This window comes from Rhipicephalus sanguineus, chromosome 7, assembly GCF_013339695.2.
Source record: "Rhipicephalus sanguineus isolate Rsan-2018 chromosome 7, BIME_Rsan_1.4, whole genome shotgun sequence".
NCBI lineage: Eukaryota > Metazoa > Arthropoda > Arachnida > Ixodida > Ixodidae > Rhipicephalus > Rhipicephalus sanguineus.
Genome location: NC_051182.1, coordinates 56,355,126 through 56,381,736, shown reverse-complemented (window position 1 = coordinate 56,381,736; position 26,611 = coordinate 56,355,126). Strand labels below are relative to the sequence as shown.

Below are 26,611 nucleotides of genomic sequence, written 5' to 3'. Positions count from 1 at the left end.
ACATTACATTTACATTTAACGCGTAGCTTGCTACAGTTTTATTGAGACTGTAGAACTCTTCAGTGCTTCCTGAAAGTGTCTGAATTCCAAACCCCGTGCTATACTTTCTTTTCACGGAGCCCTCTGTAAGAGAGGACGTGTCCCTTAGTCAGTGCCACATATGTTTGCCCAGTTATGACCTCACTAAGGGCAATGATGCCCCAGTGAACGCCTTCTAACCTCGAGTAAGCCTGCCATTATAGCTTCGCTTGGCAGGGTCCTTGTGTTAAACGTTCCCAGGTTGAGATTCCAGCGACAGCCCGTTTTATTCCTCCTAAATGACATTTGCTTCACCTTTAATTCAATTTAGCACCTGATTCGCTTTTATTTCACATTTAATTCACTTGCCTACCATTGCTAATTTATTTCACGAGGTATTCACCTTGATTCCTTTGAATTCTCCTTAAGTCACGTTTGATTATCCTTATGAGCTACTTATTTTACTTTGACATAGCATACTCTACATTTCGCGAACATGCGGCCCTCCCTCTCCCGCACAGCTTTCTGCACATCACCCACTGTTGCGATACACCCGAGATCGGGCCACCAATTCGTGTTCACGTCGCTGGACGCCAATTTTGTTTACTTATGAGCCATATGAGGCTTTCCCTTAAAAAAAGGCAGGTGACAGTATCATGACCTTGGCAAATTTTATTCCGTGACCGCAGGCTTCCCGGTATTTTGTACGTATTGACGGTGGACATCAGTGCTTTCGCTCTGTCTTGACGGTCGCTGTCTTCTTACGCAGACGGCGTATCCCGTAGCTTTTACCACGAAGCGCACATCCTGCAAGTGCCCGGGCCTTGTGAAATGCTTTCTATGCTGAAATTAAAGGAAGAAAAAGAAATTTCTTTCGGGAGTTACCGCGGAAGGAAATAAAGAAAATCGCTATACTTCAGATACTTGTGTAAACGGTAAGCTCGAGGTCATGGTTTCGATCGCGGCCGCATATCGATGTGGGGCGTAGCAATAACGCTCGTGCGCTTGCATTTAGGTGCACCTTCCGGGTTCTCTGGCACTCGCATTTAATTTGAAGGAAAATCAACGCAGTGTGCCAAATGATGAGATAACGGCTTTTTCACTTAATATTCCGCAATTACGTGTAATGAAAAGTTCAACAGCAAGACACCTGTGAAGTTTGGCGATCATACACACGCAAGCATTTCAAACAGGTCAACGTTTTGATAGTCAAAGTAATATTGTTTCATAAAAGCTTTGCCACGCATACCTCATTGGCGTTTTATACAGCCGCGAAAGTCAGTGAACCTCTAGTTACATATATATATATTCCAAGATTCGCGCAATTCACGAAAACCTCAAGAAGTAATTACGCTAACCTCTAAACTGCATGACGCTTTGTCAAAAGTAGGTCATCTATTAAATGCTGGTCAGGCTGCCAGATGCATTCACCTTTTGTAAACCGTACTGGCATGTAGCAGTCCGTTATTTGCAAAGCTGTGCGACATTCCGTGACTAGCCAGACATGCGCGACCATGGTTTCGACCATGGTTACCGTCATCTGGGTACTACATTTGGCTAGTAGCTGCCGATTCATCATGAAGAGCAACAAATTAACGCAGCAATTAAGAAAGAAGACGACGAGAAACGCACTTGTCTTCCTTCTTAGTCGACTTGTTAGTTTGGCATGACGGCTCCATTAACTTGGAAGTTAGATGTCAATGAGTGAATGAATAAAACATTTATTGCAGAAAATCGTATACTGGAATTAGTTTTAATTTAAGAGGTTTCGGCGGGTCCCTGCTTCGGGAATCCGTTGGAGTGAGCTGCATCCCGCACCCGCTCCACGAGACACCGCTGATCCTCGAGAGCTGAGCTAGACATAGCCTCCTCCCACCCCTCCCAAGTCGGCTGAAATAAGCTGCGATTGTAACCTTATAAACTGCGTTTACCTTGCAGCACGTTGCGACTACAGACATAGGCTAATGAATACTATGCCATTAAGGTACCGTGCTTAAGGACTTTGTGGCTTTCTTCTAGTAAAGTATCCGCATATTCTGTAAGATTGAAATAGGAAGTGCCGCGAAGACGAGGACCCAACAAAACCTGAACTTCTCAAAAAGAATCATTCTAAATATTACGGATGCCGAGTAATGCCATGTTATGCAATGTTTTTTTTTGCAGACTCACGAATGCAAAAGGGCGGCTTGCTCCTGGTCCTGATGTACTGCATCCCACGCCCTCTGGCGGTGATGCTGTCGTATCCCATGGCTCCTCGGCTAGTCGAGCCGCTCTCGTGCAGCGGCGGCGAGTCCAAGTTAATTCCGGCTGCCATTCGACCGCTTTTGCCACTGACAGGTCGCGACACGAAGATGCAGCGGTGGTTGGTTATAGATTCGATCATGAGGTCATGTGCCCTTTGGTGACTGCAAGCTGGATGGGAGAAACGGAGCCAGTAAGCTCGCCTCTATGGAAGCCATTAGGCGTACAAGACACTCATGGAATATTAGAGCGAAAGATACGACAGAGCATGCACCAGACGTAATTTGGTGAGAAATGTCGGCCAAAGAGATGCGTTGCCGCCGCCATGGAGTCTTGGAGGTACAAACATACAACATACGCTCAACCCCCAGGATGCCCTTTTCCCGCACACGGCTCAGCCACGTGCGACTAGGAGTGGGACGTGGTCGAAACACTTGCATTATTTCGGGTCTAAAAGGGCCGAAACGGGTTCCTTGTCGTGAGAGAACGTATTCGTGTTGTATATAGGGGCGAACTATTCCCATGTAAAAAAAAACCTTTGCCCATGAGTTTCTATAACGGAAGCTGGTGTCTGATCACCGCAACATGCCTGAAGTTGTGGAAGAGTCAGCACCTTTTGTCGCGTGTGTACGTTGGCCTGTTGTGGAGCGACCAAACACAACCTTGCCTTGTCAGGGTAGGTAATGGCCAGTTACTGCTCTGCCAAGAACGGCCTTCGAAACACATCATCTTGGACTCGACTTAAGCACTCCTTTCCTCCGGTTTTTAGGATACTTCTCTTTTAACCCGTGAATTATTTCATTAAGCAATCAGGTTTTCGTAAGGTGCCTTGATGTCTAATTGCTAAATTCATACAGGTTGATCTCTGCGGCACTCTTTAATTGTGCGTCACTGTATGCGTGTCACTCAGAGTAACGGAATGAATACGAAGGGAAGCAAAAAGAAGCCGAGGACGGCAGTGAGTTAGATTGAATAAAATTGAGAAGTTCGCAGGGACAAAATTGAATCAGCTCGCGCAAGATAGGGTAGAATGATCATTGGGAGAAGCTTTCGTCCTTCAGTGGCCATATAAAAAAACGGGTGAGAGTGATGACAATGGTATAATTGTGCGTTTGCATCACTTGTTCTCATTTCCTTGATGCTTTTTTCGCCCGCTTCCCATCATTTCATTTGCTTCTTCATATCTGTCCCTTTCAGAAAGACTACATCTGCTACTAAATGTAGCTCCACTTGTTTTACGTTCATGTTATGATTGATTCTCCTGTTTTAGATATTCCGTTGTTCGGTATTTCGATTCATTGAGCCTATGGTACTGAAATTCACTGTCAGTCATCAGAAATTAATTCACACGAATTTTGTACAATTACGTTGCCCGATTATTAACTAATTGTTCAGAACGTTTACGGGAATGCAGCGATCTATATTAATACCTTGACATTGAATATGCTTGGTTCCCAAACGGCTACTGTTTATGGCTTCGTCATGAATAGCACTATTACAGCCTTCGTGACGATGTTGCTGAAACTTCTCGTGAAGTTTGACGAGCTCCCTGCTACAATTCCATCGTTCGAAAATGTAGTCGCATGAAAGGAGATGCCCGTTCCGACATGCGGAGAAGACTGAGTGGCTGCATCGCTTGAGAATCTGCGATCGCCCGCTACTGGGAGCCACAAACGGGGTGCGCAGTGTTGTGCGCCAGCATGTTACAGCAGTCCCCAAGCGAATGCTCGCATCGCGGCGTCTCGGTCGGCCAAACATGGCGGCCGCCTACGAGCACCGGAAAGTCTGGCCTATACACGCCAATTTCTGGCTGCCAACGTGCTAGGCTTAGGCATAACTGATATTTTATAAAGTAGCGACGGATGTTCCTCACCAATTTCACGACATCCGGGCTGCACTGATCCTCCGTTCGGGAAAAAATCAACGTCACCCACCGAAGCGGCGAGACCAAACTTTAGGTTGTCCAAGAGACCCATGTTAGTGTGGATGACGTCCACGAAGTCAGCATCACCCCTGGATACTGACACATTTGTGCCTTCGAAGAGAGGTCCAGCTGGGTCAAGTGCTGGGCAGCAGAAATGAGATAGGGTTAGGGGTGTAACATGACGCTGAAGGAGAATTAAATGCGCAAGACAGACAAGGACGGGAACGCGACACGGACTGTGTATGTCATGGAAGAATTAAGCTACATTTTAGTTTACCTAAATACAGATACAGAGAGCTTTAATGAAAAAGAACGTCCTGGGAGACGATGGCCTAGGGCAACGTCGCGGGTTGCACCCACGTGGGGACGGTAGGCGGAGCCTGACCGCCGCGTCCTGGACTCCGTGAGATGAAATTGTAGTTTTTCTCTAAGTTGGGTAAAAGGTGCTGCCTCTGAACAGCCTCGGGAAGCCGGATCTCCTAAGCTGGAGTTTGACTGCGCTAATAACAGTTAACAGAGAGATGCTTTCGTACGGTTTCGTTTCTTGCTGAAGTTCTCGGTACAGCAGGACACCAGGTAATAAAATTAAGAGAAGGCGCTCGTCTATCCCCCATATTCTGTCTTGTCTCAGTGTTTGTCAAAAGATGTGCCACATAAATACATACAATGGCTGCAAATGCCTTTTTTAAGTGGATGGCTACAGTAAGTGCCGCACTGTACTTGCAGATACGGTATAAATGTTAGGGGTACTGTATTTTTGTGCAAGATGTCATTTGGCACTTTTGGCAAAAATAGAGAGACAAAATTCGCGCACGGAATGCGACGTACTAAGCGAGAGAACAAGCCTTTTCAAACAATCATAAAATAAAGTCATTTTAACCTCCTCATCACGTTCGAAAATGTGACAAATGTTAGGGGGCTATATTTACGCAGTAACATTCGCATGTAATCTTATGGGCGTCTGCCTTCTCTAAATAGTTATATTTCAGTTTGATAAGTTTTCGAGCCAAGTTACAGCGTGCGCAGCATTGTACAAATGGCGCCTTGCGGAGCATTAGTCTCCCAAATCTTTAACATTAAAGCGCGAGCGTCGACCATTGACCACCACTAGAGTGGAGATCAGTGGCGTCGACTGGCCGGGCGGTCAGCGCCTTCTAGCAGAGCGAAGTGGCGAGATCAGTAAGAATAGCGTACAAGAACCAAGCTTACTTGTAGCGCAAAATTTTCCGGCTAGGTTCTTGCAACCAGCAGGACACAGCCCCCAACACTATTAAATTGGTGTAAGGTTGCTGGCTTATAGGAAATAGCAAGACCAAATAAAGAAACTAAAGTCATTGTTCGCAGAGGAAGGCGCTTCGTGAACCTATATCTTGTTCTTTTTTTCGCAAACTGTTTTATCTTAAAGTGTTTGAGGAATGCAGAGGTATATCTTAAAAAAGACGCACGCCCGGGTGCACGAACACTTATTGTTAACCCTTTGAGACGCTGTGTACACAATTGTGTACACCACTTGTTCTTGCTATTTGTATCAGCTAGGGGCTAAGAAAGAGCAAGATATATTAAGCTTTGGATGAATTGAACCTGCTGCATAATAAATGTGTCTTCATTTAACTTCATTTTGCAGTGCACGGTTGCATATGCTCGCTTTGCTGAAGGCGCTACCATGTTAGACGAGTCGTTCGACGTGCCGCTTCCCGCGACCCGCGTCAACAGTATGATTTTTCTTTTCTCTTCGTGGACATAACCGAAAACGAATTTGCACTATATTTCTAGCCTGAGATATCATTTTATTTATGCAAAAAACAGAGTATGAATGGCTCCAGAGTAAATAGATAGTTATTGCAAAGTAATTGGGAATTATTACTGTAACACACCTAATTCAACGTATTACGGCATTATTTGTGTTGGAATATAATATCGGTTGCTTTGAAATAACATTGTGTCAATTTGACGCATTTACAGAAAGTTCTTCATAGGTGGCGTCTGAAAGGGTTAATCACGAGGGGTGGTATAATGCCCGTGATACGAGACTAGCACACAAATATTTATTTCTATCTCTCTCTACACGTTAGCAGGAAAGAGATCATAATGGCAGAGAACGCGCTCGGATGATTGCGGAACATTCAGGCAAAAATGAACGTTTTGAGAGCTCAGGGAAAGTGTCACACCGGTAATGCGTCCGATCCTCTTCTTGGTGTGCATCAGGAAGTGCCTGCCGCAGAAACCAGCCACGTGAGCCCCTAGGCTAAAGCCTATGATGTGCACATCGTGGGGAATCAGGCTGATGCTGTTACGCATGAGCCGCTGCAGCACCACTGAAAGCTCAGCGCCCACTGCGGGCGTGTTAGAGGCGGCAACGGAGTACACCGGCGCGGCGGCTCCCCGGCGCCAATCGACCAGCAGAACGTTGGCACCAACCTGCGCAGGAGTGCGCGCCAGATTCTTGAGGGGCACGGGTGTTTCAGCATTCCTTAAGGAGACAGAACAAATTTTTGAGTCAATCTGCTCAATCGTAGAGAAAAATTACACCATTTCCCGCTAAAGGGGACCACCAGGCGATGCGAAATCGGAGCACAGCCGGAGGGGGAGGGGAAAGGGGTAGTGGAGAGGGTGTGTGGAGAGGGGGAAAGGGGAGAGGAGTGTAGAGGAGGTGTGTGGAGAGGGTATGCGCATGCGCAGTAAGGGTGGTCACGCCGCACTCTACCGCCGGTTTGAACTCCGCTATAAGATGCTTCGCATCTAAAAAATTCGCTAACAGCGGTGGAGTGAAAACAGGGCACGCTTCAAAGGAATACGCTTGAAGCACACGATATAAGGCTTCTTAGTCGAATACGCTTACGGCTACTCACGTAATGCGTTTGAAAGCCGTAAATTTTGACATAAGTACGGATCGGTTCCGACTAATTAATTGTAAAGGTTATGAAATATCAGAGAGATGTGTCCCAATGGGATGAACATTTAAAAGGAAACTCGGTTCTTTTTTAGTGTTCGTACGTTCAAGCTCTAACGCAGTTCCGGACAAGGTAGCCGCGTAGATTTCAAAGAATTGACCTTTGCTTTTGCAGAACAGTACCTTTCCACAGGCCATCCACGATGGTTAGGTGTGTTTATTTTGATGTCGAGCTCGGATGGGACAAGCTTCACGTTTCTTTTTCATTCCGGCCTATTGAAGAAATCTCCGCACATACCTTTCGAGAGGTTTTGTAGATCATAAGGTGATGAAGGTTAATTCGTAATTCACGACTATACTCACTATTTTATAGCTTATTCGATGCTGCTAGACGTTAAGCAAAACATATCTTTCAGCTATGTTTGAGCTTCAAATTTCCATTACGTGGTCTTTCTGCTACGTGAGTATTTCTTACACAAAAGCAGAGTGACATCACAGCAGTTATGTCGGGACTGAGCATGACAGGAAAATCATGGCATGATGATTTCAAGCAAAACTTTGGTTTGGGCGAGCTGGTTCATCGTCGGACTTGTTTGGGGCAGCGCTAAAGAACACACGGACAAAGACACACGCATGCTCCATGTGAAATTCCTCTGCTATAGTTAAACAGATTGTTAAGATTGTTGTTTATCGCGGCTTGTTAGTTCTGGGCAACGTGGCTGTCACAACGAGCGATTATGGCACATATAAATGCACTGGCAAAGGCAATAAAGTTCAGTTGTAAGTCAGCGCCCGTGGCGTCTACTATGTGTCTTTGTCCGTGTGTTCTTTAGCGCTGCCCCAAACAAGTCCGATGATGATTTCAAGTTTGAAGAAAGATGAACTTTCGCGCGATCGGTACTTGGGTCACATGTATGGTTTTTGTGGTTGGCTAATTTAACTATCCACCAGAGTAGCTCTCAGGATAAAGCTGATAAAGCACTGTGCTACTGAGCACGACATCGTCGGCTCAACTGACCACGGAGGGTACGTTGCACTCAGGGCGGAATGCTTAACGAGAATTTCCCTCACATTTACGTCACCTATAAATAACCCCCAGAGAGGTCACAATTTATCTGGAGCCCCTCACTACCCATCACTTCATGTGTTGCATTGAGATAAGCGCCAGAGTGTCAATTTAATTGCGTTTCTTATATTCCTGCCCTGACTTCTGTTGAGACTGTGGTTGATCCGGGACAGATCAATTTTTGCGAAGTTTTAAGTGTCCGCGAAGCCCATACAGGGCAGCATGCGGAGGTGGGGTACGGGAAGGAGTCCCTGTGCCCACTGTACGTGAGCGCAAAAGTAAGAACATGTTAGCGGAATATAGCGAGGACGTCCGCCTTGAAACACGGGATTATGGATACATCGTTTCAGCGAGAGGATGTTTTCTTTTCCAAAATTAGCTCTGTGGAAAACCGCGAAGTTAGATTTCATCAAAGGTTAATGCCGCGACGTCCAAGAGAAGAGCGGGACGTTCGCGTTGACCAAATCGCACACTAGACATAATGTTATATACACATACAACACAATTTGTCTCTCTCAAACCATCAGAGATTTTAGTTCATAAGTTCGCACTTCTTTCACGTGCACGAATTTGCAGCAATGGCACAGGCACATAGGTATCGAGATGCCGGCGCCTACAGGTAGCTACACGGGCTTTAGGAGCGATACAAACACACGCCTGCAAAAACTTTAGCAAATGCGCGAGCGCACGCGCACACATGTGACTGGGGCGTAATGAACAGCGTTCTGACAAGCGACATCTTTGGAGCAGAGGATCCAATAACCGGACTCGACAAAATTTCTGGGGCAAGCCGCAGTAGTAATTATGGCCACCCTGATGACCTACACGTACACCTAACTACACGGGTATTCTTGCATTCCGCCGGCTTAAAAATGCGGTCTCTGTGGCCACGAATCGAATATGCACCCTCTTGCTTAGCAATGCGACACCCTGCTGGTGGGTCAGGATTCTTGCCATGTAAGCCACAGCTGCTTTCTTTGGAAGGGAGAACAGTGCCGCAAATAAGATGCGAAAACCTATCGCGAAACAAGCAAAATCAGCATCCTGATAAGTGAGTTAAATTATATTCACCAATAAAAAAAAGTTGCATGCAGTTGCGTTCAACGCGAAAGCTCCAGGAAGTGTGAAGCAGTGGTTCGCCTGTCCTTCGGCGACGCTGGAATTCACGGGCTTGAAGCAAGCGCTGGCGTTCTAAACATGCAGCCTGCTCAGCGTCCATGGCGGGAAAGGAAACCTCAATTTGCGATGCTGTGGAGTCCTCTCCTCTCCGCATTTCGCTCATCGTCACCCTAACGTCACTTCTCATCACCGTCACTTCTCGTTTTTCACCCCCTTGCTATGCTATAACATACACAGCTATTCTATGATCAACCCTCTCCCAGCTCCTTTTAACGCGACAGCGTTAAAGAGGTCGTTCCGCCAAAATTCCGGTATCGGCGTCATTGGTTGTGAGCGAAAAACCGGCAACTCGTCCGCAACCGAAAAAAAATTAATAATAAAAATCTTAGGTTCGAATGAGAATCGAACCCAGGCCGTCTGCGTGACAAGCAGGTGTTCTACCACCGATCCACTCCATTGCACGAAACTGCACTGAAATTACCTTCAATGCTTCACAAACATACATGTCCTGTGTACAACTGTCACAGTACGAGATGTAATATCTCAGTAAAACGGGGTACAACCGTATATTTTCATCGGGCGTCACACGATGTGAACTGCATAACGAGTTGGTGGTTCAAAGGCGGCCAGCCATCATAAAAGGCACACACATTACTGCGCGTATTCCCTTACGAACACGTAGCATTGCAACTTCGAAAAAGTATCACGCGCGTAATTGCTGCTGCTTTAAAGCATGCCACCCATTACAAAAGGCATGCATATTAGTGCGCGTATTCTCTTACACACACGTAGTGGTACAATGTTGTCATAAAAGTGCTGTTGAAGAGGGCGGAAACCTTTACCTTTACTATAGGTATGTCGAGTGTGCGTGTGTGTGAGACCGGGCGACTGAGCATAACGACAAGCGAAATAGAGCACGATGAGGATGGGGCTGGATAACGCTCTCGCGTTCAACTCTTAAAGGCGAAGCTTGAAGGCCAACTTTGGCGATTTTTTGGCCATGCCAAAGTAATGGTGCTTTTATGTTCTTGAGACGCTCCTGTTACGGGCCCTATAGCAGAAATACTCGGCAAATTGGAGAATAATTTTAAGTAAGCAAAAAAGCGCAACGCCGAAACCGAAACCAAACCGAGTGTACTGTCTACGTATGACGTAGACGTTGGTACGAACGAACCGGAAGTCGTGCAAGGCATGTCGGTCACGCCGGCGCGGAGTATGAAAACTGTGACAGCCGGGACGACCAGCGAAGCGCCGGCCAAACCAACGCTGTCTGTCGCCTTGTGCACAGCAGACGCTCGCTGTAGCGGCCTAAGCGCCGAAGTTAGCGGTGCCCTCGGCTGCGTCACTTCCGCCGCCTTGCCAACACTGACGTCACAGACGCAATGTTGCCAATAATTGTGGGTAGCCAGGAGGGCGTTTGCAGACAATCTTTAAAATTCATTTGCAAACAATCTGCGCATGTCTCAAGCCTGTAATTTGGCATAAATGTCGGAAACGTGCAAAGGAACGTACCCAGCGAATTTCACTGAGATCCATCGACCTCGAAAAATCGCCGGAGTTGGCCTTTAAGCGGCCCCCAATTTTTCATACTCCTATCCCTCGCCACTACTCCTTACCCTCAATTCACTTTCTCCCTCCTTGATATAGTACCCTACACATGGTTGTGGTATGATATACATGACCATGCTATGCTTTACCCCCACTTCCATCCTCCTCACCCTCACGTCATTCCTCCTTACCCTAACTTTTCTTTCCCGCCCCCTACTATACCGGTTGTAGACGGCGCACAAGTGGGCATGTCAGGTGGTATTTTTGTGTACACCGCGGGCATGTACTGTCGGCAGCAAAAGTTTGCGGGATCTCGAGTGCGTGGCCGAGCGACAGAAAACTAAAGTCCCATAATATATAGAAAGTAGCGACACTCTCCTCCATATCCTCTCCAAAGTGTCCAACCCTCCTCTCCCAAGTGTCCGAACCTTATCTATATCCTCTCCCAAACGGGCACTTTGCTATCAAGAATGCTATGTCACGCTGATAAGGCGCGCAACGTTGGTGACCGCGAAGTGCCGGAAGCGCGGTAGTAACGCGAAGAAAAAAAGAAAGAGGTTCGCGCTCGTTTTCCGGGCAACGGCCCGTGAAGCGGGGATGTGGAAGGCGGGAGAGGAGGGTGCTCGGCGTGGCGGCTCGGTTAAAAGAAAGACGGTACTTTCCCAAAAATATCCAGGGACTTCACAGAAAACTGCATTGCCGCGCCATCTACCGCAAGCGCGGCCGATGTCGAGACTTGCGGAAGTTGCGTTCCAAGCACGTTTTGCGAATGCCTGTCCTTGCTCGCTTATCAGCATGACTCGTCGCTCGCTTCCCCATGATGCCGGAGTGGCGCACTCCTGAGACGGACAGTAACAGCTGATGCGCCGGGCGATTATTGTCGCAAGGCGCCTGTTGGCCGGTGCGATGCAAGGAGTTCGCCGGTGCCTTGCGCGCTGCAAACTCCGCGGCGCCTTGCGCTCTTAGAGCAGGATGCCGATATTTTTTATCTAGTTCTTTTATCTTATCGCACGGCGCATGGGCTCCCACGTTCTGCACCCGCTAAATAAATACTGCCACTATAACCTATCGTGTGGTCATGCTTAACTGTGGTATGTATACGCCTCCAAGCCTCTACAGTGGCGCCCGATGTGAAATGTTATTCATTACATGGCCAGGTATGATTCTGAGCGCTAAGCTACACGAAAGTATTCGCAAGTTTGAAAAAGGAGCACCCATTCATTGGTGGGGCAAAATATATATTTCCATGGGTGTGCTTTGCTCAAACACACCAACAAAAAGATAGTGAACAAGAGGGCATGAAAAAAACTTTAGGGCAGGTAGTACCAGTCAGTGACCGGTGTAGTGGCCTTCTGCTGTGATCACTTCAGCAATTCTCCGCAGCATGGACGCGTACAGAGCCCTTGTGGTTTCAGGTTCTCTGCTCAGTGCTTCCCATGTCTCCTGAATTGACCTCCAAAGAGCATCCGCGTTGGGAAGGCGGCTACTCAATAGGATTTAGGTCAGCGCCACTTGGAGGCCACGGTAACCGCAGTCCAGTGCAGCTTCCGCAAGGCGCGCAGTATGCACTGGGCTGCGGTCGTGTTGCAGCCAGTAGAAGCCATCCGGAAACGGGCCGTCCAGGGCGTACGTCACCAGGGTCTTGTTAACGATGTCGCAGTACGATGAAGCGTTAAAAGTTCCTTCGCCAAGTCCATCTTTGCTGATGACTCCCCAGACGGAAACACTGCACCGGCCACTCGACAGCACATTCTGCATATACTCCGGTCGGTATCTAACGGAAACGAGAAAGAAAGAGAACTGCCGTTATGAACCGGCGAGAAAACATTTGCCCAGCAGAGAACAACTTTTCTTGTGTGAGTCGGCTCGCGGCGACATGATCTAAACTCTTCTAAATTCTCATGAGTGCTTGCCTTCTGTAAAATGGGTGCTTTAATGACAGAAAATGTCAAATACAAGAAACTACCATGTGACGAGAATTCTGCTAGATTAGTTGATAAATTTATCTCCGATCGCTGATGAAACAAAATAGGCGGGGATTTATTGAACACTTATTTACACAAGAGGCTGCTCGCCAAACACGAAATCCGGATTACTCTTATTCATTATGATTTATGGGTTACTATCTAATATCTACAAATGTGATGTTAAAGACGTGAACCTTAGCCATACCTGCAGTTGAGAGGCCGCCAAACACGCTGTTGCTGGTCCCACCTAGTGCAGAACGTGGACTCATCAGTAAAGATGACTTTGCTCCATTCATCGACACCCCAGCGCCCGTACGCCCTCGCAAATTCCAGCCGTTGCCGGCGTTGGTTGTCAGTCAAGAAGGGCTTTTGGGCTGCGGCACAATTTTGCAGGCCCGCTTCCTTAAGACGCCTTCTAACTGTGTCGCATGGAATGTGAAGGCCGAGCTCTTGCCTAATTTCTTTCGCGTTTAAGAAGGGATCAGTCACGGCAGCGGCAATAATCAGTGCGTCTTTTTCTCCAGACACCCTCGGTCGTCCACTACGAGGGGCGTCAGCAATCCTTCCTCCATCTCTGAATGCTTTAACCACCCGCGTTACGGCTGATTTAGATCTTCCTGTGAGGCGACATATTTCTTTTTGGGGCACGCCTTTCACGAACAGGCGTGCAATGTAACGTCTCTGGTCCTCCGGAACGCGTGGCGGCATCGTCCGTGTTCACGCCTAACGTCAATGGTGGTTTCAGAAGGAATGCGCGACGAACAGAAAATGTAGGTCACAAGAAAAGCGTATCAAGCTCGCGTTATCAGCCGAATAATACTTCTTAGCCCAGCCACGTGTCATGAAAGATAACATTTATTCAAAAACATAGTGCGCCACGCAAAAGATGCACGGGAGCTCTGTCATGCTTGCGAGCTCCGTCCGTCATCAAGCAGCCGACAAACACGTGTGGCATAAACCTCGGAGCGCCTATAACGCGAGTCAAAGGCGCACCACGGGCTCATATCGAAGAAAAGACAGGCATGCGCCAAGAATGACTGGCCCGGAAGTGCCAGAAGCCTCGCCATCGGCCGCACTTGCGGCAGAGGGCGCGGCAATGCAGTTTTCTGTAAAGTCCCTGGATATTTTTGGGAAAGTACCGTCCTCCTTTTAACCGAGCCGCCACGCCGAGAACCCTCCTCTCCCGCCTTCCACCTCCCCACTTCACGGGCCGTCGCCTGGGAAACGCGCGCGTTATCTGCGTGACATAGCATTCTTGATAGGAAAGTGGCGCGAGCCGGGTTATAGGCCTCCCAAGCTCGGCCAGGGGGCGCTGCGGCGCACGCGTTTCGCCGCCTTTCTTGCGAAAACCGGTCGCTCCTGTCCCCACACCAGCCTTTTGACTGCGCTGTCTCCGCACGTTCAGGCACCCTGCACGCGCTTTTCGCTGCTCGCCGTGCACGTGCAGCTTCACGTGTCGCTTGCTCTGAAGGTTTAGAAAGATCCCAGAGATGGAAAAAAACGTTTTACCGGTGGGAATCTTACCAGAGGAGGACGGTTGATCGACCACCTTTTCGGGACCGAGCAGGTCGTCAAGGGCGATGCTGTTTGTGCGAGCGCTACGTGCGTGCAGATGCTGAACGGGCACATTTCTTTGACATGAGTAGGGAGGTGACTGCGCGAGTTCTGTAATTATGTTACCGGTAAAACGCACATTCGTTGCGGCAGTCGTGTCTACTCGGAGCTGTCAGCAACCATCCAGCACGCTTTCGCGTGCGTTTTCTATTGATAACTTTCCATTGCTTGGATGCCAAGTTTGTCGTGCGGCTTTAAATTTATTATGAGCTCAGTGTGAAGAGCATAAATTTACATCTGCCCAGTTGAGTCACTGGCTGCATCGCAATGCGCTGTGTTCAGTTTCGTGGGAGTTTCACTTTTGCCGAGGTTTGCATCGAATGATAACAACGTCGGATCGCAAGTTTAATGTCGCCTTGGATTTTTTTAGAGCTCCCTTTGACAGCATAATGATATACGCAAACAAAAAATAAATAAATATTTCATGCCCAGCACTTCGACGATGCATGTTTCTTGCAGAGGCGTGTTTCATTTCGAATAATATCGACGCCTGATCACGCACCGTGTTCGCTTATTCGAATGTCGCTTTGGTTGTTTCGACAGCTCGCTTGGTCAGCATCATACTATACAGGGGCGTAGCCAAGGGGGGGGGGGTTCAAACCCTCCCCGAAAATTTTCAATTTTGCTTGCGTATATGTACACGCACACATACAAACGCACGCACAAACATACATAAAGTATGGTTGGACCCCCTCCCCCCCCTTCCGAAAAAATTTCTGGCTACGCCCCTGATACTATACAATACCCACTGGGATCGCGCATGTTTATGATTATGACGAGATTTGTGCCCAATAATAAGCGCATCTGAATTCGCGAAGCCATCGAAAATTTAATTGCCACCTTGGTTCTTTTTTCAGCTCGTTTCCAAAGCGGCATGCAAGGCTTTTTATTACGTGCCGAACGCATGACATTAATACGAGGCACGCCGTGGTGGATTAATTCGGATTGATTTCGGCCACCTGGGTTTCTTTAACGTACGTAAATCTAAGTACGCCGGTGTTAGTGCATTTCGCTCCTATCGAAATGCAGCTGCTGTATGCGTGAATCGAACCCATGACCACGATTTTAGCAGCGCAACACTTCAGCCTTCTAAGCAATCACGGCGTGTCGCATGCAAGGCCAATATAAACGCTCAGTGCAAACATACAGCTTAATTCTGTTTACAGGGAGCCGCGACGGGAAATGTACCGCAGTCAGCTGAATTAAACACTTGTACTCACGGTACGTTATTTAAACTGTGGTGTAATAAGCCCAAATGCTCCGCTGCTGTAACATTACAAATGGTTGACTCGGAAAGCCAGCGCGCAATCTCGAAACGTACAGCGGCTGTCTATTTGTTGTAACTTCGGTTCACAAACGCACTTCCCTTTCAAATGAGCACGATCATCGCGTTTCTCCCCGTTAATAGTTCGTAATACTGTGTACAACAAAAACTGCTTCAAGGTGACAAGACCGCGAAAGCATCGCGGCGAACTGCCATAATCCACTCTTGACACCTCTGCTCCTCGGACTGCTTGCATTGGAAACGGTAGAACATGACAGGAAGTTTTCGGCTCTTCGACATTTTTAAACTTTTGTGACAGTTCACAATGCAGCAGGACTGCGTGCCCGCTTTCGAGTACGACGAAGGAACGGCACCCATAGCGTGAAAAATGCGAGATAAAAGCCCCGGGGAGCACGTTCTCCGTGCGCGCGATGGGAAAACCAAGCAAGAGCGACCCGTCCCAGCTACCGGAGTTTTCCCCTCTCTCCGCTGGGGCGGCGGACGGCGCTGCGCAAACTTGAGCGTTGGAGGCCTATAGGGCCGGCGCCCGCACGGTGGTCGTTTGGGAGAGGAGATGGATACGGTTTGGACACTTGGGAGAGGAGGGTTGGACACTTGGGAGAGGATATGGAGGAGAGTGTCGCTACTTTCTATATATCAAGGGACTTTAGTTTTCTGTCGCTCGGCCACGCACTCGAGATCCCGCAAACTTTTCCTGCCGACAGTACAGCAAGCAGAAAAACACTAATACCTAACAGATAGAAAGTTAGGAACTATCTAATTGAACGTTGTGTAAACAGATATACACCATTCTAATCGCAAATTTCTTGCCCAGTTTCGTTGCTTTAACAGTTAGCTAATAAGTTTTGTCTAATGAATCAATTAGGCAGCATAATTCTAAGTTCTGGCTAGAGCTAGCTGGGGCACCTTGAATATGTCCGCTCTTGAGTAAGCGCGAGACCGACTATTGGAAGGCACGACGGTCAAAACTCTCCATACCCAGAAGAAGCGCCACGCGTGCGTTAGCCAACTTCCGGCGCACCTTCTTGAGAACGAAATGGCCCTCCTTAATACTTTATGAAAGCGCCATGGCAGCTCATTTCACGGGTGCTGTTCTTTTCATTGCTCTGATTGTTAACCTACTTTACTAGATCACCTGCGCTTTTTTCAACGTATGATGTAGAGCGGTAGCGCTGTCGATTTTCTTGCCTGTTTGATACGTAATCTGCGAGATAACTGTGATTAGAGTAGATTACACGAACACTTCGGTATAAGTCTTGGATTGATGTCAGCGCCTGTCACGTCCATTTTTTCCTTAGTCCTTGTCCTTTTTGCCCGGTTTAATGAGTCACCATTACGAAGCCAGAGACCTTTTAGCGCTTGAACGAGCCAACCAGCTCCGTTTAGTGGAGCACTCAATGATTCTGTTGTACACAACCTCTGCCACATTGAGAATATTGCACGTAGTCAGCAGTGAAAATGAAAGCTGTACCCATCCAAATCTGTCGTACCACACTGAGTAGAGCTCTGGCCATGGTATTGACCCATGAGGCGGCCGCACTCTCGGTGAAGCCATGGACGATGACAATTAATGGACGACGATGGCCCTTCTCGTGACAGCCGGCTAAGCTCCATGTCCAAGGAGAGGTCGCCACCTTGATCCGGCGGCGTGATTCTCGTGCGCAGTAGAGCCAGAATCGAGTGCCGATACTATTTGGCCGCTGTGGATAACCGTACGGAAGCCTCATCCTGTCACTCAGTTTGAAGCACCCAAGCTCGCGGTAGCAAAGCCCGCGCGAAGGGAGACTTCGCCTTAGTGCTGCGGCCTGAAATAGCGAGAGAAAGGCAGATGATAAGCTGCAGGGAGAAAACATAGGGAATATGATCTCACTTATGGTGCCTATATGCTAGGCATCAATTTTACCGAAGCATTACGAGCTTCAAAAGAAATGCTAAACATCCGCCTAGTGCTGTCTAGTGCTGTTGGAAATGCTGTTGGAAATGGGCTCGAGGGCGGGGATCAAATGCCGATGAGGGTGACCCGATATTCCCATGGGGACGAAATAAAAAAGAACAGAACACTGTCCTCTGCATAGATTTGGGTGCATATTAAAGAACCCTTGGTGATATATAGTACCCTACTGCAGAAACAACCATGGCACACAAAACGAGTTGGGGACCAGATGAGGACAGGACATGCCCTAACTTCCAACTAACGCTTTACTTCAGTTAGTTATGTTGGGTTCAGTGGCGCAAAAGCAGCTAAGGCTATGCTGCACCAATAATATGTTGAAAAAATTCACATCGTGAGATGCGTAAATTGCGCATCTGGAACTGCAAAAAGAAAAAAAAAAACGACCGAAAGAAAGAACGTAAACAGCCACGTGTCGTCTATGCCAAAAAAATCAAGCTCTTTCACAGATAAAAGAACAGAGGGCATGCTGACGCATTCGTCACCTGTTCCAGCGATCTCAACTGCTGCGAAAATTTCCCTTGTTATCTTATTTATATGAGGTAGACAACAACAGTCTGACTGAAAACAGGATGATGCTGCGTCTTTGCGTCAAATTTCTTACAATGGGCAGCAAGCAGTACATCTGCTGCAGTACTGCCGACCTTAATGTTGTGCTCGCGTAGACACACGTTCAGTCATCTACCGGCGTGGCCAACGTAGTGCCTTCCACATGAAAGTCGAATGTTATGCACAATGCCTCTTGCGCGAGAGACGCGAGCATTTTTGTGTCTGATAGTTAGGACTGGGTTCCGCTTCCTCGCAGGGCAGCTCAACTTCTTACACTATGAACCACTGACCTGCTGCGTGCCTCTCAGTCATATCGTTATTTTGGCACGTAAAAACAGGGTCTCGAACGGACCGTAAGAAGCCCTTTATGTTCGAATGTCGATGGAAATTAAATAAAATAGATTTCTTTAACACTCCTTTTAGACCCGGGTCTAAAGGTTGATGATGATGATATATGATGTTTATTGGCGCAAGGGCCATTTGATGGCCAAAGAGCGCCAGGACATGATAGCGAATGTGCACAATGGTTATGTTAAGTGGCTGTATAGGGGCCTAAAATTTCTCGTGGAAAAGGTGGGTAAAACATATAAGTATTAAAATCACGAGCGTGACGGGAAATGTACGTGTAGTGAGAACAAATGGCGAGTGGTTATAATAAAACTACGGGTATATAGCATGAGCCCGCATGCCTCGTCAACGCCTTTGAGACCAAGGGTTGCGAGGCAGGTGCTTTCTTTAAGTGTAACTACCGCAGCAGCAACCTCTGTTATAGGAGGCCGTGCTACGGAATGCCTGGGTAAATTACGTGAAAGTTATGAACTTCTCCCAAAAACGCGAATAGTGACTGGCGTTTAAAAACCGGTTCCCTACCGATGAACATCGATGGGTGTAATGGTATTTGTTGTCAGTAGGGGAATGGGAAGTGTTGTTTTCTAAGCGTGTCTAATTCTTTGCACTCGATTAAAATGTGATGCACGCTTAGCTCTTCACCACATCTCTCACACAAAGGTGGATCGCCACCTGACAAAAGGTACGAGTGTGTACTGTGTGTATGTCCTGTTCTTAATCTGGCAAGTTTTACTTCTGTGTTGCGTGACCGATACTGGCGGCCCATTCGCGATATGTGGCTTGATGACATGAAGGTTATTTTGTGCTTGCCTGTCCCATGACCGCTGCCAGTGATCTCTGAGCTTTATTTTAAGGAGGGGCTTTAGGTCAAGTGCAGGGACAGCTATGGATGCACTGGCGGCAGCGTTTTCGTGGGCAGAAGCAGCTAGCTGGTCCGCCAATACGTTTCCTTGGATTTCGCGGTGCCCCCTGGCACCAAGCACACTACGACGTGCTGCTTGAGTGTGTAGACCATCCATAAAAGTGTGTAGACCGAGACTAGGAGAGGGTTCTTGTGCTTCTTAAGAATTTTCAGAGCTTTCACCACGCTTACCGAATCAGTGCATATCACTGCACTTTGAAGCTTTAATTCTTTAGTATGTTTGATGGCCGCAAATATCGCGTATGCTTCTGCTGTGAAGATGCTTGTATTCGGGTGCAGAACGCCTACACCTGAAAAGGATGGACAAACTGCTGCGTAGGAGCGAAGCGCGAGTTTGTGAGTTGGTTTTGTTTCTTTGGTTCTTCAAGGACGTTCACATGATGCCAGATCGGTGTTTTCTTTGCCAACTATACGATGCGGATTTTCTTTCCATTAAACTTGAGTTCCCAGTTAGCGCCTGTCCTGTGTGTTGTTTACTGTGTCCTGTTTTTCCTCGCGCTTCGCTTCGACACGTGCCGGACCCTCATTTTAAGGCGAAAAGCTTAAATATCTATCTTTTATGGTCATGGTACAAAAAATATGATTAAAAAAGTGAGCGCGCCAGCTTCGAGCCTAATTAGCCCACTTCGCCTTTGCGGCATCGCATGAGTTGAAATTTTGACAAGGAGCGTGGTGCGCAAACTGCATTTTTACGGGTTGCCTTTGCAGGGCCCTTTCTCAATAAGTGTTCAAAACTGCAGGTTTTGCTTTCGTTATGCTGTATTTATTCTGTGTCCTGCATTTGTTTTTTCTCGTTTTGCTTGAAGGATATCGTGGTACCACTGAGGGTACAGCCTGTAAAGCGTTATTTTTAGTTCAGTAAAACATAACTGGGCTAGTTGTGCATTTATCTTTAAAGCGTACAAATAATGATTGGTAACGTTTTACGACCGAAAACCACAATATGACTGTGAGAGACGCTGTAGTGGAGTGCTCCGGAAATTTCGACCACCTGGGCTCTTTAACGTGCACCTAAAGCTAAGCACAGGTACGTCCAGCCTTTGGCCGCCATCGAAACGCCGTTGCCGCGGCCGGAATTCGATCCCGCGACATTTGGGTCAGCAGTAAAGCACCATAGCCACTAGACCGCCGCGGCAGGTAAGAAAAAGTTACGAAGCATCAATAAAGCGACGACTAAATTAGGAACACAATAAGGGCAAGGAAACGATTGGTGCTGTAGTTTCTTGTGTCCCGCATTTCGTTCCGCCTAATTATTTTGTTTTTACGCCGTGGCAAGTAGTAAATGACCATATGAGACAGCTGCGCATTGCTGAGTTACCTCACTGATGAGTTGCTCCTTGAGTCCCTCGTAGAACCATTGAAACGGAGCAAAGCGTTTGGCTCGAGAGCGCCTATCTTTCTCGTTGTGATGAGCGTGTCTCGGTGCCTGTGGGAACGCATGCATAAATTTACAAACCCATTATCGTGTTTATTTCTCAACTATGCGTAAGCTCCCGGCACGCTCAATGCACCGGTTGGGGCTGGTCTGCGTTTCCCTTTTTTTGTGTTGTCCTTGTTGGATATTTTTGTCTCATTGTAATGGCCAACTGTGCGGCACGCAACTTATGCGGCTGCCAGGAGACGATTGCGCATACTCTACGCCGTTGGCCAATCCCAGCCAGGTTCAAGGACGTGTTCTAGAAGCCAAACCCCATCGTCTTGATATCAGACCCCTATCAGAGAACACGATCCTGGGACCTTGGCCCACGGTTTGGTGTTTGGTGTACTTGAAGACTACCGGACTTCACGAACGTCTGCGACCTATCTCACTCGAGTTCGTGTTGTGTGCGTTCAGACTAACTGTTGATCTTTTCCTTACTCTTGGTCTTTCTTCTCTATCTTATCCGTGATTCCCCTTACCTTCACCCTCCCCAAGTGTAGGGTAGCCAACCTAGCCAAAGCTTGGTTAACCTCCCTGCCCTTTCCCTTCGTTTCTGTCTCTTTCAATCCGTGTTTAGTGTGCGCAAAATATTCACCACACAAGCTTTCACGTTAATTCTATAGCCGGCGGACGGCGCAGCATCTATCCACAATTTATTGAACGGGACAGAAGAGCAACAATACTTCAAATTTATACCGGTATTGTTCAGTCAATAGATAAGATGGGCGCTTGCTCTTTGGTGCCCGTTCATCTAAACGATTCACAAGAAGACCAGGGTTAACTTGATAAGGTAATCATAACTGCAACGTGCCCGATAACAAGGGTGATTACAGTGTTCACCTCGTACCTTGCGCGGATCACGACAACCTCGCGAATGTAAAAACGTTCGCAGACACCGCAACTTGTTGATTTCTAAGTCGCACAAGAAACATACGTCGCCTTTTGAACACTATATCAATGATTAAGTGCACAGCGCTCCAGCTTCTTACTTTGGTATTTTCTGCCATTGATTAGCAATGAATGATTAATTAATTAACGGTAGCTGCGTTTACCTGCAACTTTCCAGACCAGAGTTTCCCATAAGTGTTCAAGGATTTCGAAGCATGTCCTATAAAATACGCGTAGCCTAATTTCTAGCGTTCTGATCACGAAGAAAAAAAGTTCTTTCCTCCACTGGTTAGGAACGCTTTCATTTGTGACGTCACATTTTTTTCCTGCTACGGGAAGCTACACGTGAAATTAAACAACAGGGCATTGTACTATTGATGTCATGCTAATTGACCTAACTACTCTTTCTTCCGGCGAAGTGTACATCTAGAAGGGCCACTCAGATATTGACACAGGAGGTCGTTCAGTATGCTATATGGACAACTTGAGCGTCCCTGTTTTCGTAAAGGGCACACACGTAATATAATATTAAAATAATTATTAAATGTGATTAAGAAGAGCTTAGCACGAATGTGCGGCGCCAGCGACTACACTTTTCTTGCATAATAGTTGCCGCAGCAAAGTAGTGAACAAGCAAACAACTTTGCGACTAGGACACTAACACCATTTAGACCTATTTCTTCAAAACAAAAGTAAGTGTCCACTCAACAGAAAAGTTCACACAACAAAAATATTCACACAAACCAAATGTCTACACACAACATAAAATTTAGCCAAGATGTTGTCAGGGCCGATGATTAGACACTTGCTAATTGTCTCTTAAATGCTGCACTCTAATTGCAACAGTTATGTTTGCCCAAACAAATGCTACACAAACACAAAAATCCAAGACACTCGATTGTATTCAAGAATACCCGTTCATAGTAGCAATGCGAACAGTATTTTTATCCGACTTAGTATCTTTGTGACATTTCTGATTTCCCTAAAAAATTCTATAATGCGCGCGGAGCAATAGTTTGAAAATGTTCGTTTCACCATGGGCCAAAATTCTTGCTAACAAACATATTACAAAATTTTCATAGGTGATGCTGAAGTAGTTGCAGCCGTGTTACAAATTATACTAAAGGAATATTACAAATAAAGATGTCGCACTAAATTGCAAACGGTTATTAAAAGGCAAAGACGTGCACACCGATGTTTTATGTTACGTCAAGTGGAAATAATAATATTAAGATGCAATGAAACCTTATGAAAAATAACGCGATTAACGTAAACAGCAGTACAGCGCTCTCAGTCACAAAGATGCCATCTTCACAAAAGCGTGAACCCCTGCCGTCACTGTTCACTTGACGTGCCACGGCAGCAGGTGCGCAAGAATGGTTAAAGCGTAGATATTGATGGCTAAGAGTTACAACTGCTTCACAGCGAAAATCGTGAGTGACGAAGGCTTCATATTGGAGGCTGTTTTACCTTATGGATATAGCAGAAATAAATGTGAAACATCCAGAAATGAATAGAATATAAGCAACGAAATGAGGTTTTTTCACTTACGCGTGGCGCCTTCATGATGGATGTCTTGGTGAAGTCACGTTGATTCGATGTTTCATGCGTAGCGTGATCGCTAGTTCCCAGGTGATAAATGCCGTGCGATGTACCTCCGCAGTCACTCGGACGTAACAACACTAATAGCGAAAGAAAAAAAGCTAGCGCAAAATAGGTGAGCAGAATGGCCTGTTTTACAAGGAAATGGTCACGGGAATTCACGTAAGCGTGCTGCCAGCAGTGAATAATCCAAAGAGTAAAAAACTAAGTCGTATTCCAGGAAGCACGAATGCCCGATGCGCACGTCCGTGCACGTTGACTGTGCGATTATTGATTGATTAGTGGAGTTTATTGGCGCAAGGGCCAGATGTGGCCAAAGAGCGCCAGAGCAATGATAATGAACTGTGCGTTACGCAGTGTGGATAAAACAGATGTGACGTGGCTGTAAATGGGCCTAAAGACAGTCGCTGTGAGTGCGTAAGATATACATAGAGTAAAATTATGGCAATAACAAATGATGTGTGCTATGTAGACATAAAATTCATTAAAAATGATGCGAATATCAAATAAAAACTTGGCGTGGAGCACTAGTGCCTCGGCAGAGCCCTTAAAACAAGGGCATGGAGGCATGGGCTCATTGAAAGCTGCTATCACAGCGGCATCTTCTAGACAGAGGATGCGCTATGAACTTGTTGGGCTAAAAACATTCAATACCACATCTTTTAAAAAGCCAAGGACTGATTTTGCGTCAAAAAGCGGCTCTTCGCCGAGAAACATAATAGGATGTAGAGGAAGATGATAGCGGTATGCTAAACGAAAATATTTCTTTCTCTCTCTTTCAGCTTCCGGACACTGCAGGAGGACGTGGAGGACGGTCAGCCTCTCGCCACATCTACCACATGTAGGAGGTTCATCGCCAGTCAGCAGAAAGCTATGGGTACCATATGTGTGCCCTATTCTGAGGCGACAGAATAGGACGTCAGTTCGCCGTGTTCTCGTAGTGGAGGGCCAGTAACCTAACTGCGGCTTAATCAAGTGAAGCGTATTATTTATTTCTGTGTCCCACAATCGTTGCCAGTGGCTTCGCAGTTTCTTGCGTAGGAAGGGTTTTAGATCTGCTGCAGGGACAGTAGCGGTAGGGTTAATAGCGCGCAATATAATTGACGTGGCCATTTGGTCAGCTAACACATTGCCTTCGATGCTTCTATGGCCAGGTACCCAGCAAATAGTAACATGCTGGTTGGACATATACGCTGTACACAGAACGGAATACAGCTCAATTATTACCGGGTTTCTGAATCGAGAAAGTGATCTTAATGCATTTACGACGCTTAACGAGTCTGTAAATATAATTGATTTTTGTATGTTTGATCTCCGTATATGCTTCACAGCCGACAATAGTGCATAACCCTCAGCCGTAAAGATACTTGTTTCCGGGTGCAGTACACCGGATTCCGAGAGGGATGGTCCGACGGCTGCATAAGCCACCCCTGCATGCGACTTAGAAGCGTCGGTATAAAACTCTACGCATGAATAGTCGGACTGAAGTTGTCGGAAATGCATTTTAATATGTGCTTCTGGTGCGTGTTTAGTGATCTCGACAAATGAAGTGTCACAATGTATAAGCTGCCACTGCCACGGCGGTAAAAGTTTCGCTGTGGGCATAGGACAAAGTTCTAGCAGTGGAACATCCATTTCCTCACTTAAGGTTCTCACACGCAAAGAGAACGGCTTTCTCGCTGCAGGTCGATTATGGAAGAGGGTGGCAGTGGTCATATCGTTTATAGTTGAATAAGCAGGATGTTTGATGTTTGCGCGTACCTTTATAAAATATGTGAAACTACTATAGGATCGCTGCAGGTGAAGTGACCACTGATTCGACTCTACATAGAGGCTCTGGATCGGACTTGTCCTGAAAGCACCGGTTGCAAGTCGGATACCCAGGTGGTGAACGGGGTCTAAGATTTTTAATGCACTTGGCGTTGCGGAATGATAAATTATAGAGGCATAATCAAGGCGCGACCAGACAAGACTTTTGTACAACTTCAAGAGGCACTTTCGATCACTACCCCATGTTGTACGTGATAGAAGCTTTAGGACGTTCATCGCTTTCAGACATTTCATTTTTACATATTTAATATGGGGTATAAACGTGAGCTTAGAATCTAAAGTGGTTCCCAGGAATTTATGCTCGCTGCTCACAGAGAGTTGGTCTCCCTTGATCGCAATACTTGGTAGTGGCATTACCCCTCGTTTGTTGGAGAAAAGTACGCAAGTACTCTTCTGGGTGTTTATTTTAAAGCCATTCTCATCCGCCCATTTAGAGAATTTATTCATTCCAAGCTGCACTTGTCGTTCGCAGATAGACATATTGCATGATTTGAAACTCATCTGCACATCATCAACATACACGGAATAAAACATCGCGCTTGGAATTACTGACTGCAGAGAGTTCATTTTTACAAGAAAGAGTGTGCAACTAAGCACGCCCCCTTGCGGAACACCAGTCTCTTGGGTGAATGGTCTAGAGAGAGCATTTCCCACTTTTACGCGAAAGGTTCGGTTAGACAGATAACTTTCAATTGTGTTTAACATGTTCCCATGGATGCCCATGGCGGCAAGGTCGCGTAGAATCCCGAATCGCCATGTGGTATCGTACGCTTTCTCTAAGTCTAGGAATACCGAAAGTACAAACTGCCTATGAATAAATGCATCTCTAATGTATGTCTCTATGCGAACGAGGTGGTCTATTGTCGACCTCCCCTCTCTGAAACCACACTGAAGGGGGTCTAGTATACTGTTACTTTCTAGAAAGTGGATTAAGCGCCGGTTTAACATTTTCTCATATAGTTTGCATAGACAGCTTGTTAACGCTATTGGCCTGTAGCTGGCAGCTAAGGACGGGTCTTTGCCTTGCTTAAGTACCGGGATGACTATCGCTTCTTTCCATAACAATGGAATATACCCAGCTGCCCACATGGTATTGTAGAGAGTTAGGAGTGTTTTTAGTGTTTCGGGGTGAAGATACTTGATCATTTCGTACATTATGCGATCGCCACCTGGCGCCGAGTTGTTGCAGCATGCAAGAGATGCCTTAAGTTCAGCTAATGTAAATGGGCAGTTGTAAGCCTCACTGGATGGACGTTTACACTTAAGGGGCTGCCGCTCTTCGCGTTCTTTGAATCTTAAGAACGTTTCTGTATAGTGTGATGCACTTGAGACGTATTCAAAGTGTTCGCCTAGGCAGTCCGCCTGCTCCTCCAGGCCCTCACCTCGGCTACTTACCAAGGGTAGGGGGTGTGACTCCCGACCCATTAAC

At 46.8% G+C, this 26,611-nt stretch overlaps 1 protein-coding gene across 2 annotated transcripts; it reads right to left on the bottom strand.

The window, feature by feature from the left end:
• Window positions 1-672: 672 nt before the first annotated feature.
• Window positions 673-23,413, bottom strand: LOC119398704 (pancreatic lipase-related protein 2). Of its 2 annotated transcripts, XM_049417711.1 has the most exons (7): window positions 23,302-23,364; window positions 20,761-20,868; window positions 17,163-17,477; window positions 6,352-6,601; window positions 4,133-4,324; window positions 2,188-2,430; window positions 673-861 (listed from the first exon to the last, which is right to left on the bottom strand). In XM_049417711.1, exons 1-7 carry the CDS (start codon window positions 23,314-23,316, stop codon window positions 857-859), a joined length of 1,128 nt encoding a protein of 375 aa, XP_049273668.1. In that variant the 5' UTR covers window positions 23,317-23,364; the 3' UTR covers window positions 673-856. The 2 variants fall into 2 exon arrangements, with proteins under 2 accessions (XP_049273668.1, XP_049273669.1); XM_049417712.1 differs by lacking the exon at window positions 20,761-20,868 and having other exon boundaries at window positions 23,302-23,413.
• Between the last annotated feature and the right edge of the window lie 3,198 nt (window positions 23,414-26,611).

What these genes read in the sequence shown, in the direction of transcription:
- LOC119398704 (XM_049417711.1), bottom strand. An exon ending in AGGAGCAACTCATCAGTGAG is followed by an intron (nt 17,478 to 20,760) that starts GTAACTCAGCAA and finishes TCGCTATTTCAG; the next exon opens with GCCGCAGCACTAAGGCGAAG. An exon ending in CCAGAGCTCTACTCAGTGTG is followed by an intron (nt 6,602 to 17,162) that starts GTACGACAGATT and finishes ACTCCTGCGCAG; the next exon opens with GTTGGTGCCAACGTTCTGCT.